Source organism: Anomaloglossus baeobatrachus, chromosome 3, assembly GCF_048569485.1.
Source record: "Anomaloglossus baeobatrachus isolate aAnoBae1 chromosome 3, aAnoBae1.hap1, whole genome shotgun sequence".
Lineage (NCBI taxonomy): Eukaryota > Metazoa > Chordata > Amphibia > Anura > Aromobatidae > Anomaloglossus > Anomaloglossus baeobatrachus.
In genome coordinates, this window is record NC_134355.1 from 690,296,321 (window position 1) to 690,310,437 (window position 14,117).

Sequence of the window (14,117 nt, forward strand, 5' to 3'; positions counted from 1 at the left end):
TCCAGTGCCCTCCATCACCGGCCCCAAAGATATCCAGTGCCCTCCATCACCGGCCCCAAAGATATCCAGTGCCCTCCATCACCGGCCCCAAAGATATCCAGTGCCCTCCATCACCGGCCCCAAAGATATCCAGCGCCCTCCATCACCGGCCCCAAAGATATCCAGCGCCCTCCATCACCGGCCCCAAAGATATCCAGCGCCCTCCATCACCGGCCCCAAAGATATCCAGTGCCCTCCATCACCGGCCCCAAAGATATCCAGCGCCCTCCATCACCGGCCCCAAAGATATCCAGTGCCCTCCATCACCGGCCCCAAAGATATCCAGTGCCCTCCATCACCGGCCCCAAAGATATCCAGTGCCCTCCATCACCGGCCCCAAAGATACCCAGTGCCCTCCATCACCGGCCCCAAAGATACCCAGTGCCCTCCATCACCGGCCCCAAAGATATCCAGTGCCCTCCATCACCGGCCCCAAAGATATCCAGTGCCCTCCATCACCGGCCCCAAAGATACCCAGTGCCCTCCATCACCGGCCCCAAAGATATCCAGTGCCCTCCATCACCGGCCCCCAAAGTAATGCAGTGTCCTCCATCCCCGGCCCCAAAGATATCCAGTGCCCTCCATCATGGGCCCCAAAGATATCCAGCGCCCTCCATCACCGGCCCCAAAGATATCCAGTGCCCTCCATCACCGGCCCCAAAATCCTCCAGTGCCCTCCATCACCGGCCCCAAAGATATCCAGTGCCCTCCATCACCGGCCCCAAAGATATCCAGTGCCCTCCATCACCGGCCCCAAAGATATCCAGTGCCCTCCATCACCGGCCCCAAAGATATCCAGTGCCCTCCATCACCGGCCCCAAAATCCTCCAGTGCCCTCCATCACCGGCCCCAAAGATATCCAGTGCCCTCCATCACCGGCCCCAAAGATATCCAGTGCCCTCCATCACCGGCCCCAAAGTCCTCCAGTGCCCTCCATCACCGGCCCCAAAGATATCCAGTGCCCTCCATCACTGGCCCCAAAGATATCCAGTGCCCTCCATCACCGGCCCCAAAGATATCCAGTGCCCTCCATCACCGGCCCCAAAGATACCCAGTGCCCTCCATCACCGGCCCCAAAGATATCCAGTGCCCTCCATCACCGGCCCCAAAGATATCCAGTGCCCTCCATCACCGGCCCCAAAGATATCCAGTGCCCTCCATCACCGGCCCCCAAAGTAATGCAGTGTCCTCCATCACCGGCCCCAAAGATATCCAGCGCCCTCCATCCCCGGCCCCAAAGATATCCAGTGCCCTCCATCATGGGCCCCAAAGATATCCAGCGCCCTCCATCACCGGACCCAAAGATATCCAGTGCCCTCCATCACCGGCCCCAAAATCCTCCAGTGCCCTCCATCACCGGCCCCAAAGATATCCAGTGCCCTCCATCACCGGCCCCAAAGATATCCAGTGCCCTCCATCACCGGCCCCAAAGTCCTCCAGTGCCCTCCATCACCGGCCCCAAAGATATCCAGTGCCCTCCATAACCGGCCCCAAAGATATCCAGTGCCCTCCATCACCGGCCCCAAAGTCCTCCAGTGCCCTCCATCACCGGCCCCAAAGATATCCAGTGCCCTCCATCACCGGCCCCAAAATCCTCCAGTGCCCTCCATCACCGGCCCCAAAGATATCCAGTGCCCTCCATCACCGGCCCCAAAGATATCCAGTGCCCTCCATCACCGGCCCCAAAGTCCTCCAGTGCCCTCCATCACCGGCCCCAAAGATATCCAGTGCCCTCCATCACTGGCCCCAAAGATATCCAGTGCCCTCCATCACCGGCCCCAAAGATATCCAGTGCCCTCCATCACCGGCCCCAAAGATACCCAGTGCCCTCCATCACCGGCCCCAAAGATATCCAGTGCCCTCCATCACCGGCCCCAAAGATATCCAGTGCCCTCCATCACCGGCCCCAAAGATATCCAGTGCCCTCCATCACCGGCCCCCAAAGTAATGCAGTGTCCTCCATCACCGGCCCCAAAGATATCCAGCGCCCTCCATCCCCGGCCCCAAAGATATCCAGTGCCCTCCATCATGGGCCCCAAAGATATCCAGCGCCCTCCATCACCGGACCCAAAGATATCCAGTGCCCTCCATCACCGGCCCCAAAATCCTCCAGTGCCCTCCATCACCGGCCCCAAAGATATCCAGTGCCCTCCATCACCGGCCCCAAAGATATCCAGTGCCCTCCATCACCGGCCCCAAAGTCCTCCAGTGCCCTCCATCACCGGCCCCAAAGATATCCAGTGCCCTCCATAACCGGCCCCAAAGATATCCAGTGCCCTCCATCACCGGCCCCAAAGTCCTCCAGTGCCCTCCATCACCGGCCCCTAAGTTATGCAGTGCCCTCCATCACAGGCCCCCAAAGTCCCCCAGTGCCCTCCATCACCGGCCCCTAAGTTATGCAGTGCCCTCCATCACCGGCCCCAAAGTCCCCCAGTGCCCTCCATCACCGGCCCCAAAGTAATCCAGTGCCCTTCATCACCGGCCCCAAAGATATCCAGTGCCCTCCATCACCGGCCCCAAAGGCCTCCAGTGCCCTCCATCACCGGCCCCAAAGTAATGCAGTGCCCTCCATCACAGGCCCCCAAAGTCCCCCAGTGCCCTCCTCACCGGCCCCAAAGTAATCCAGTGCCCTCCATCACCGGTCCCAAAGTCCCCCAGTGCCCTCCATCACCGGCCCCAAAGTCCTCCAGTGCCCTCCATCACCGGCCCCAAAGATATCCAGTGCCCTCCATCACCGGCCCCAAAGATATCCAGTGCCCTCCATCACCGGCCCCAAAGATATCCAGTGCCCTCCATCACCGGCCCCAAAGATATCCAGTGCCCTCCATCACCGGCCCCAAAGATATCCAGTGCCCTCCATCACCGGCCCCAAAGATATCCAGTGCCCTGCATCACCGGCCCCAAAGATATCCAGTGCCCTCCATCACCGGCCCCAAAGATATTCAGTGCCCTCCATCACCGGCCCCAAAGATATTCAGTGCCCTCCATCACCGGCCCCAAAGATATCCAGTGCCCTCCATCACCGGCCCCAAAGATATCCAGTGCCCTCCATCACCGGCCCCCAAAGTAATGCAGTGCCCTCCATCACAGGCCCCAAAGTCCCCCAGTGCCCTCCATCACCGGCCCCCAAAGTAATGCAGTGCCCTCCATCACCGGCCCCCAAAGTAATGCAGTGCCCTCCATCCCGGCCCCAAAGATATCCAGTGCCCTCCATCACCGGCCCAAAGATATCCAGCGCCCTCCATCACCGGCCCCAAAGTAATGCAGTGCCCTCCATCACCGGCCCCAAAGTAATGCAGTGCCCTCCATCACCGGCCCCAAAGTAATGCAGTGCCCTCCATCACCGGCCCCAAAGTAATGCAGTGCCCTCCATCACAGGCCCCAAAGTAATGCAGTGCCCTCCATCACAGACCCCAAAGTCCCCCAGTGCCCTCCATCACCGGCCCCCAAAGTAATGCAGTGCCCTCCATCACCGGCCCCAAAGATATCCAGTGCCCTCCATCACTGGCCCCAAAGATATCCAGTGCCCTCCATCACCGGCCCCAAAGATATCCAGTGCCCTCCATCACCGGCCCCAAAGATATCCAGTGCCCTCCATCACCGGCCCCAAAGTAATGCAGTGCCCTCCATCACCGGCCCCAAAGATATCCAGCGCCCTCCATCACCGGCCCCAAAGTAATGCAGTGCCCTCCATGACAGGCCCCAAAGTCCCCCAGTGCCCTCCATCACCGGCCCCAAAGATATCCAGTGCCCTCCATCACCGGCCCCAAAGATATCCAGTGCCCTCCATCACCGGCCCCAAAGATATCCAGTGCCCTCCATCACCGGCCCCCAAGATATCCAGTGCCCTCCATCACCGGCCCCAAAGATATCCAGTGCCCTCCATCACCGGCCCCAAAGATATCCAGTGCCCTCCATCACCGGCCCCAAAGATATCCAGTGCCCTCCATCACCGGCCCCAAAGATATCCAGTGCCCTCCATCACCGGCCCCAAAGATATCCAGCGCCCTCCATCACCGGCCCCAAAGATATCCAGCGCCCTCCATCACCGGCCCCAAAGATATCCAGTGCCCTCCATCACCGGCCCCAAAGATATCCAGCGCCCTCCATCACCGGCCCCAAAGATATCCAGTGCCCTCCATCACCGGCCCCAAAGTCCCCCAGTGCCCTCCATCACCGGCCCCAAAGATATCCAGTGCCCTCCATCACCGGCCCGGAAGTAATCACCCTGTATACGGCTCCAGGCTCAGTATTAACCCTATGTGCACCCTGTATACAACTCCAGGCTCACTATTAACCCTCTGTGCACCCTGTATACGGCTCCAGGCTCACTATTAACCCTCTGTGCACCCTGTAAACTGCTCCAGGCTCAGTATTAACCCTCTGTGCACCCTGTATACTACTCCAGGCTCAGTATTAACCCTCTGTGCACCCTGTATAAGGCCCCGAACTCTACATTAACCCTCTGTGCACCCTGTATATGGCCCCGAACTCTACATTAACCCTCTGTGCACCCTGTATATGGCCCCAAGCTCAACATTAACCCTCTGTGTACCCTGTAAACAGCCCCAGACTCCGTATTAATCCTCTGTGCACCTCGTATACAACCCCGGGCTCAGTATTAACCCTCTGTGCACCCTGTATAAGGCTCCAGGCTCAGTATTAACCCTCTGTGCACCCTGTATAAGGCTCCAGGCTCAGTATTAACCCTCTGTGCACCCTGTATAAGGCTCCAGGCTCAGTATTAACCCTCTGTGCACCCTGTATTCAGCTCCAGGCTCAGTATTAACCCTCTGTGCACCCTGTATACAGCTCCAGGCTCAGTATTAACCCTCTGTGCACCCTGTATAAGGCTCCAGGCTCAGTATTAACCCTCTGTGCACCCTGTATTCAGCTCCAGGCTCAGTATTAACCCTCTGTGCACCCTGTATAAGGCTCCAGGCTCAGTATTAACCCTCTGTGCACCCTGTATAAGGCTCCAGGCTCAGTATTAACCCTCTGTGCACCCTGTATAAGGATCCAGGCTCAGTATTAACCCTCTGTGCACCCTGTATTCAGCTCCAGGCTCAGTATTAACCCTCTGTGCACCCTGTATAAGGCTCCAGGCTCAGTATTAACCCTCTGTGCACCCTGTATAAGGCTCCAGGCTCAGTATTAACCCTCTGTGCACCCTGTAAAAGGATCCAGGCTCAGTATTAACCCTCTGTGCACCCTGTATAACGCTCCAGGCTCAGTATTAACCCTCTGTGCACCCTTTATACAGCTCTAGACTCAGTATTAACCCTCTGTGCACCCTGTATAAGGCTCCAGGCTCAGTATTAACCCTCTGTGCACCCTGTAAAAGGATCCAGGCTCAGTATTAACCCTCTGTGCACCCTGTATAACGCTCCAGGCTCAGTATTAACCCTCTGTGCACCCTTTATACAGCTCTAGACTCATTATTAACCCTCTGTGCACCCTGTATAAGGCTCCAGGCTCAGTATGAACCCTCTGTGCACCCTGTATTCAGCTCCAGGCTCAGTATTAACCCTCTGTGCACCCTGTATAAGGCTCCAGGCTCAGTATGAACCCTCTGTGCACCCTGTATAAGGCTCCAGGCTCAGTATGAACCCTCTGTGCACCCTGTATTCAGCTCCAGGCTCAGTATTAACCCTCTGTGCACCCTGTATAAGGCTCCAGGCTCAGTATGAACCCTCTGTGCACCCTGTATAAGGCTCCAGGCTCAGTATGAACCCTCTGTGCACCCTGTATAAGGCTCCAGGCTCAGTATGAACCCTCTGTGCACCCTTTATACAGCTCTAGACTCATTATTAACCCTCTGTGCACCCTGTATAAGGCTCCAGGCTCAGTATGAACCCTCTGTGCACCCTGTATTCAGCTCCAGGCTCAGTATTAACCCTCTGTGCACCCTGTATAAGGCTCCAGGCTCAGTATGAACCCTCTGTGCACCCTGTATAAGGCTCCAGGCTCAGTATGAACCCTCTGTGCACCCTGTATTCAGCTCCAGGCTCAGTATTAACCTTCTGTGCACCCTGGATAAGGCTCCAGGCTCAGTATTAACCCTCTGTGCACCCTGTATACAGCTCTAGACTCATTATTAACCCTCTGTGCACCCTGTATAAGGCTCCAGGCTCAGTATTAACCATCTGTGCACCCTGTATATAGCCTCAGGCTCAGTATTAACCCTCTGTGCACCCGGTACAGAGCGCATAAACCCCTCGGCGTCCGGCTGTGTCCCCGGGCCCGGACACCTGTGTCGGCTCCTGCTCCCTCTCACCGTTCTGGCGGCCTCTGCCCACGTCCTGCCCTTCTTCTTCCGTCGCCTCCTCCTCCTCTTCCTCCGGGCCGCATCCCTCATGGTGTCCGGTTCTCCCCGGGACGCTCCGCGCTCACTTCCCCGCAGCTGCCATGTTCTCGGGGCCGTTACTGTACGGAGAGGTCATGTGACCCTGAGTGACGTCACCTACTGTACAGCGGCGGCTGTCAAATCAGAGGGGAGGAGCTGTCATGTGGAGGGGCGGAGTTCCCTGAGGAGGCGGAGTCACAGTGACGGAGAAGCAGGTGTAAAGTAAGTACTGCGCATGTGCATTGTGACGGCCCGAGACCTGAGCGCGGAAATAACCGAGGGAGAATAATACCTAGCTCTGACACATTACTGACCCCAGAGCTGCACTCACTATTCTGCTGGTGCAGTCACTGTGTACATACATTACTGATCCTGAGTTACCTCCTGTATTATACTCCAGAGCTGCACTCACTATTCTGCTGGTGCAGTCACTGTGTACATACATTACTGATCCTGAGTTACCTCCTGTATTATACTCCAGAGCTGCACTCACTATTCTGCTGGTGCAGTCACTGTGTACATACATTACATTACTGATCCTGAGTTACCTCCTGTATTATACTCCAGAGCTGCACTCACTATTCTGCTGGTGCAGTCACTGTGTACATACATTACATTACTGATCCTGAGTTACCTCCTGTATTATACTCCAGAGCTGCACTCACTATTCTGCTGGTGCAGTCACTGTGTACACACATTACTGATCCTGAGTTACCTTCTGTATTATCCTCCAGAGCTGCACTCACTATTCTGCCGGTGCAGTCACTGTGTACATACATTACATTACTGATCCTGAGTTACCTTCTGTATTATCCTCCAGAGCTGCACTCACTATTCTGCTGGTGCAGTCACTGTGTACATACATTACATTACTGATCCTGAGTTACCTCCTGTATTATACTGCAGAGCTGCACTCACTTTTCTGCTGGTGCAGTCACTGTGTACATACATTACATTACTGATCCTGAGTTACCTCCTGTATTATACTCCAGAGCTGCACTCACTATTCTGCTGGTGCAGTCACTGTGTACATACATTACATTACTGATCCTGAGTTACCTCCTGTATTATACTCCAGAGCTGCACTCACTATTCTGCTGGTGCAGTCACTGTGTACATACATTACATTACTGATCCTGAGTTACCTCCTGTATTATACTGCAGAGCTGCACTCACTATTCTGCTGGTGCAGTCACTGTGTACATACATTACATTACTGATCCCGAGTTACCTCCTGTATTATACTCCAGAGCTGTACTCACTATTCTGCTGGTGCAGTCACTGTGTACATACATTACATTACTGATCCTGAGTTACCTCCTGTATTATACTCCAGAGCTGCACTCACTATTCTGCTGGTGCAGTCACTGTGTACATACATTACATTACTGATCCTGAGTTACCTCCTGTATTATACTCCAGAGCTGCACTCACTATTCTGCTGGTGCAGTCACTGTGTACATACATTACTGATCCTGAGTTACCTCCTGTATTATACTCCAGAGCTGCACTCACTATTCTGCTGGTGCAGTCACTGTGTACATACATTACATTACTGATCCTGAGTTACCTCCTGTATTATACTGCAGAGCTGCACTCACTATTCTGCTGGTGCAGTCACTGTGTACATACATTACATTACTGATCCCGAGTTACCTCCTGTATTATACTCCAGAGCTGTACTCACTATTCTGCTGGTGCAGTCACTGTGTACATACATTACATTACTGATCCTGAGTTACCTCCTGTATTATACTCCAGAGCTGCACTCACTATTCTGCTGGTGCAGTCACTGTGTACATACATTACATTACTGATCCTGAGTTACCTCCTGTATTATACTCCAGAGCTGCACTCACTATTCTGCTGGTGCAGTCACTGTGTACATACATTACTGATCCTGAGTTACCTCCTGTATTATACTCCAGAGCTGCACTCACTATTCTGCTGGTGCAGTCACTGTGTACATACATTACATTACTGATCCTGAGTTACCTCCTGTATTATACTCCAGAGCTGTACTCACTATTCTGCTGGTGCAGTCACTGTGTACATACATTACATTACTGATCCTGAGTTACCTCCTGTATTATACTCCAGAGCTGCACTCACTATTCTGCTGGTGCAGTCACTGTGTACATACATTACTGATCCTGAGTTACCTCCTGTATTATACTCCAGAGCTGCACTCACTATTCTGCTGGTGCAGTCACTGTGTACATACATTACTGATCCTGAGTTACCTCCTGTATTATACTCCAGAGCTGCACTCACTATTCTGCTGGTGCAGTCACTGTGTACATACATTACTGATGCTGAGTTACCTCCTGTATTATACTCCAGAGCTGCACTCACTATTCTGCTGGTGCAGTCACTGTGTACATACATTACTGATCCTGAGTTACCTCCTGTATTATACTCCAGAGCTGCACTCACTATTCTGCTGGTGCAGTCAGTGTGTACATACATTACATTACTGATCCTGAGTTACCTCCTGTATTATCCTCCAGAGCTGCACTCACTATTCTGCTGGTGCATCCACTGTGTACATACATTACATTACTGATCCTGAGTTACCTTCTGTATTATACTCCAGAGCTGCACTCACTATTCTGCTGATGCAGTCACTGTGTACATACATTACTGATCCTGAGTTACCTCCTGTATTATACTCCAGAGCTGCACTCACTATTCTGCTGGTGCAGTCACTGTGTACATACATTACATTACTGATCCTGAGTTACCTCCTGTATTATACTCCAGAGCTGCACTCACTATTCTGCTGGTGCAGTCACGGTGCACATACATTACTGATCCTGAGTTACCTCCTGTATTATCCTCCAGAGCTGCACTCACTATTCTGCTGGTGCAGTCACTGTGTACATACATTACATTACTGATCCTGAGTTACCTCCTGTATTATACTCCAGAGCTGCACTCACTATTCTGCTGGTGCAGTCACTGTGTACATACATTACATTACTGATCCTGAGTTACATCTTGTATTATACTCCAGAGCTGCACTCACTATTCTGCTGGTGGAGTCACTGTGTACATACATTATATTACTGATCCTGAGTTACCTCCTGCATTATACTCCAGAGCTGCACTCACTATTCTGCTGGTGGAGTCACTGTGTACATACATTATATTACTGATCCTGAGTTACCTCCTGCATTATACTCCAGAGCTGCACTCACTATTCTGCTGGTGGAGTCACTGTGTACATACATTACATTACTGATCCTGAGTTACATCTTGTATTATACTCCAGAGCTGCACTCACTATTCTGCTGGTGGAGTCACTGTGTACATACATTATATTACTGATCCTGAGTTACCTCCTGTATTATACTCCAGAGCTGCACTCACTATTCTGCTGGTGCAGTCACTGTGTACATACATTACATTACTGATCCTGAGTTACATCTTGTATTATACTCCAGAGCTGCACTCACTATTCGGAATATCTCCATTGGTAATCATTCCCACACTGCAGCTGTAACTGCCGGTTCAGCACTGAGCAGGGTAAGGATCTGTCTCGTCATACAGGGTCACGACGTGTAAGAGCATTTGGACTGAAAGCCCACTCTGCAGTGACCAAACCTCTCATTAGCAGAAAGCATGAAAAGGCTGGACTCCCTGTGGTGAGATTCATGCTGTGTGGACAGAGGAGAAGCGTCCACAGCTCATTTTAGTGATGAAAGCAAGTGTAACTTATCTGGGTCTAGTGGGAAACATGATGTGCATTAACAAATGGGGGAAAGACTGAACCCAAAGCGTGTTAAGACGTCAGTGACAGGCGGGGGAGGAAGGGGCACAGTTTGGGGAGTGTTTTCTGCAGCAGGAGTTGTACTCTCATACAGCTACATCACCTATTGTGAATGGTGGATCCTGTGTTATCCACTGTATATAGAGGTGTTATCAGTCATTGTATAGGAGGGGGAGGTGAGCTGTGACATCACCTATTGTGAATGGTGGATCCTGTGTTATCCACTGTATATAGAGGTGTTAGCAGTCATTGTATAGGAGGGGGAGGTGAGCTGTGACATCACCTATTGTGAATGGTGGATCCTGTGTTATCCACTGTATATAGAGGTGTTAGCAGTCATTGTATAGGAGGGGGAGGTGAGCTGTGACATCACCTATTGTGAATAGTGGATCCTGTGTTATCCACTGTATATAGAGGTGTTAGCAGTCATTGTATAGGAGGAGGAGGTGAGCTGTGACATCACCTATTGTGAATGGTGGATCCTGTGTTATCCACTGTATATAGAGGTGTTATCAGTCATTGTATAGGAGGGGGAGGTGAGCTGTGACATCACCTATTGTGAATGGTGGATCCTGTGTTATCCACTGTATATAGAGGTGTTATCAGTCATTGTATAGGAGGGGGAGGTGAGCTGTGACATCACCTATTGTGAATGGTAGCTCCTGTGTTATCCACTGTATATAGAGGTGTTAGCAGTCATTGTATAGGAGGAGGAGGTGAGCTGTGACATCACCTATTGTGAATGGTAGCTCCTGTGTTATCCACTGTATATAGAGGTGTTAGCAGTCATTGTATAGGAGGGGGAGGTGAGCTGTGATATCACCTATTGTGAATGGTGGATCCTGTGTTATCCACTGTATATAGAGGTGTTAGCAGTCATTGTATAGGAGGGGGAGGTGAGCTGTGATATCACCTATTGTGAATGGTGGATCCTGTGTTATCCACTGTATATAGAGGTGTTATCAGTCATTGTATAGGAGGGGGAGGTGAGCTGTGACATCACCTATTGTGAATGGTGGATCCTGTGTTATCCACTGTATATAGAGGTGTTAGCAGTCATTGTATAGGAGGGGGAGGTGAGCTGTGACATCACCTATTGTGAATGGTGGATCCTGTGTTATCCACTGTATATAGAAGTGTTATCAGTCATTGTATAGGAGGGGGAGGTGAGCTGTGACATCACCTATTGTGAATGGTGGATCCTGTGTTATCCACTGTATATAGAGGTGTTATCAGTCATTGTATAGGAGGGGGAGGTGAGCTGTGACATCACCTATTGTGAATGGTGGATCCTGTGTTATCCACTGTATATAGAGGTGTTAGCAGTCATTGTATAGGAGGGGGAGGTGAGCTGTGACATCACCTATTGTGAATGGTGGATCCTGTGTTATCCACTGTATATAGAGGTGTTAGCAGTCATTGTATAGGAGGAGGAGGTGAGCTGTGACATCACCTATTGTGAATGGTGGATCCTGTGTTATCCACTGTATATAGAGGTGTTAGCAGTCATTGTATAGGAGGGGGAGGTGAGCTGTGACATCACCTATTGTGAATGGTGGATCCTGTGTTATCCACTGTATATAGAGGTGTTAGCAGTCATTGTATAGGAGGAGGAGGTGAGCTGTGACATCACCTATTGTGAATGGTGGATCCTGTGTTATCCACTGTATATAGAGGTGTTAGCAGTCATTGTATAGGAGGGGGAGGTGAGCTGTGACATCACCTATTGTGAATAGTGGATCCTGTGTTATCCACTGTATATAGAGGTGTTAGCAGTCATTGTATAGGAGGGGGAGGTGAGCTGTGATATCACCTATTGTGAATGGTGGATCCTGTGTTATCCACTGTATATAGAGATGTTAGCAGTCATTGTATAGGAGGGGGAGGTGAGCTGTGACATCACCTATTGTGAATGGTGGATCCTGTGTTATCCACTGTATATAGAGGTGTTATCAGTCATTGTATAGGAGGAGGAGGTGAGCTGTGACATCACCTATTGTGAATGGTGGATCCTGTGTTATCCACTGTATATAGAGATGTTAGCAGTCATTGTATAGGAGGGGGAGGTGAGCTGTGACATCACCTATTGTGAATGGTGGATCCTGTGTTATCCACTGTATATAGAGGTGTTAGCAGTTATTGTATAGGAGGGGGAGGTGAGCTGTGACATCACCTATTGTGAATGGTGGATCCTGTGTTATCCACTGTATATAGAGGTGTTAGCAGTTATTGTATTGGAGGGGGAGGTGAGCTGTGACATCACCTATTGTGAATGGTGGATCCAGAGTTATCCACTGTATATAGAGGTGTTAGCAGTCATTGTATAGGAGGGGGAGGTGAGCTGTGACATCACCTATTGTGAATGGTGGATCCTGTGTTATCCACTGTATATAGAAGTGTTATCAGTCATTGTATAGGAGGGGGAGGTGAGCTGTGACATCACCTATTGTGAATGGTGGATCCTGTGTTATCCACTGTATATAGAGGTGTTAGCAGTCATTGTATAGGAGGGGGAGGTGAGCTGTGACATCACCTATTGTGAATGGTGGATCCTGTGTTATCCACTGTATATAGAGGTGTTAGCAGTCATTGTATAGGAGGGGGAGGTGAGCTGTGACATCACCTATTGTGAATGGTGGATCCTGTGTTATCCACTGTATATAGAGGTGTTAGCAGTCATTGTATAGGAGGAGGAGGTGAGCTGTGACATCACCTATTGTGAATGGTGGATCCTGTGTTATCCACTGTATATAGAGGTGTTAGCAGTCATTGTATAGGAGGGGGAGGTGAGCTGTGACATCACCTATTGTGAATGGTGGATCCTGTGTTATCCACTGTATATAGAGGTGTTAGCAGTCATTGTATAGGAGGAGGAGGTGAGCTGTGACATCACCTATTGTGAATGGTGGATCCTGTGTTATCCACTGTATATAGAGGTGTTAGCAGTCATTGTATAGGAGGGGGAGGTGAGCTGTGATATCACCTATTGTGAATGGTGGATCCTGTGTTATCCACTGTATATAGAGGTGTTAGCAGTCATTGTATAGGAGGGGGAGGTGAGCTGTGATATCACCTATTGTGAATGGTGGATCCTGTGTTATCCACTGTATATAGAGATGTTAGCAGTCATTGTATAGGAGGGGGAGGTGAGCTGTGACATCACCTATTGTGAATGGTGGATCCTGTGTTATCCACTGTATATAGAGGTGTTATCAGTCATTGTATAGGAGGAGGAGGTGAGCTGTGACATCACCTATTGTGAATGGTGGATCCTGTGTTATCCACTGTATATAGAGATGTTAGCAGTCATTGTATAGGAGGGGGAGGTGAGCTGTGACATCACCTATTGTGAATGGTGGATCCTGTGTTATCCACTGTATATAGAGGTGTTAGCAGTTATTGTATAGGAGGGGGAGGTGAGCTGTGACATCACCTATTGTGAATGGTGGATCCTGTGTTATCCACTGTATATAGAGGTGTTAGCAGTTATTGTATTGGAGGGGGAGGTGAGCTGTGACATCACCTATTGTGAATGGTGGATCCAGAGTTATCCACTGTATATAGAGGTGTTAGCAGTCATTGTATAGGAGGGGGAGGTGAGCTGTGACATCACCTATTGTGAATGGTGGATCCTGTGTTATCCACTGTATATAGAGGTGTTAGCAGTCATTGTATAGTAGGGGAGGTGAGCTGTGACATCACCTATTGTGAATGGTGGATCCTGTGTTATCCACTGTATATAGAGATGTTAGCAGGCATTGTATAGGAGGGGGAGGTGAGCTGTGACATCACCTATTGTGAATGGTGGATCCTGTGTTATCCACTGTATATAGAGGTGTTAGCAGTCATTGTATAGGAGGGGGAGGTGAGCTGTGATATCACCTATTGTGAATGGTGGATCCTGTGTTATCCACTGTATATAGAGATGTTAGCAGTCATTGTATAGGAGGGGGAGGTGAG

At 50.7% G+C, this 14,117-nt stretch overlaps 1 protein-coding gene across 1 annotated transcript in view; it reads right to left on the minus strand.

Annotated features, from left to right (window-relative positions):
* ASXL2 (ASXL transcriptional regulator 2) overlaps positions 1-6,508 on the minus strand; it is a 173,160-nt gene extending 166,652 nt beyond the window's left edge. Inside the window, exon 1 of the mRNA XM_075341325.1 lies at positions 6,317-6,508. Coding sequence (XP_075197440.1) covers positions 6,317-6,397 — 81 coding nt within the window. The 5' untranslated portion in view covers positions 6,398-6,508. The remainder of the gene's footprint in view (positions 1-6,316) is intronic.
* Between the last annotated feature and the right edge of the window lie 7,609 nt (positions 6,509-14,117).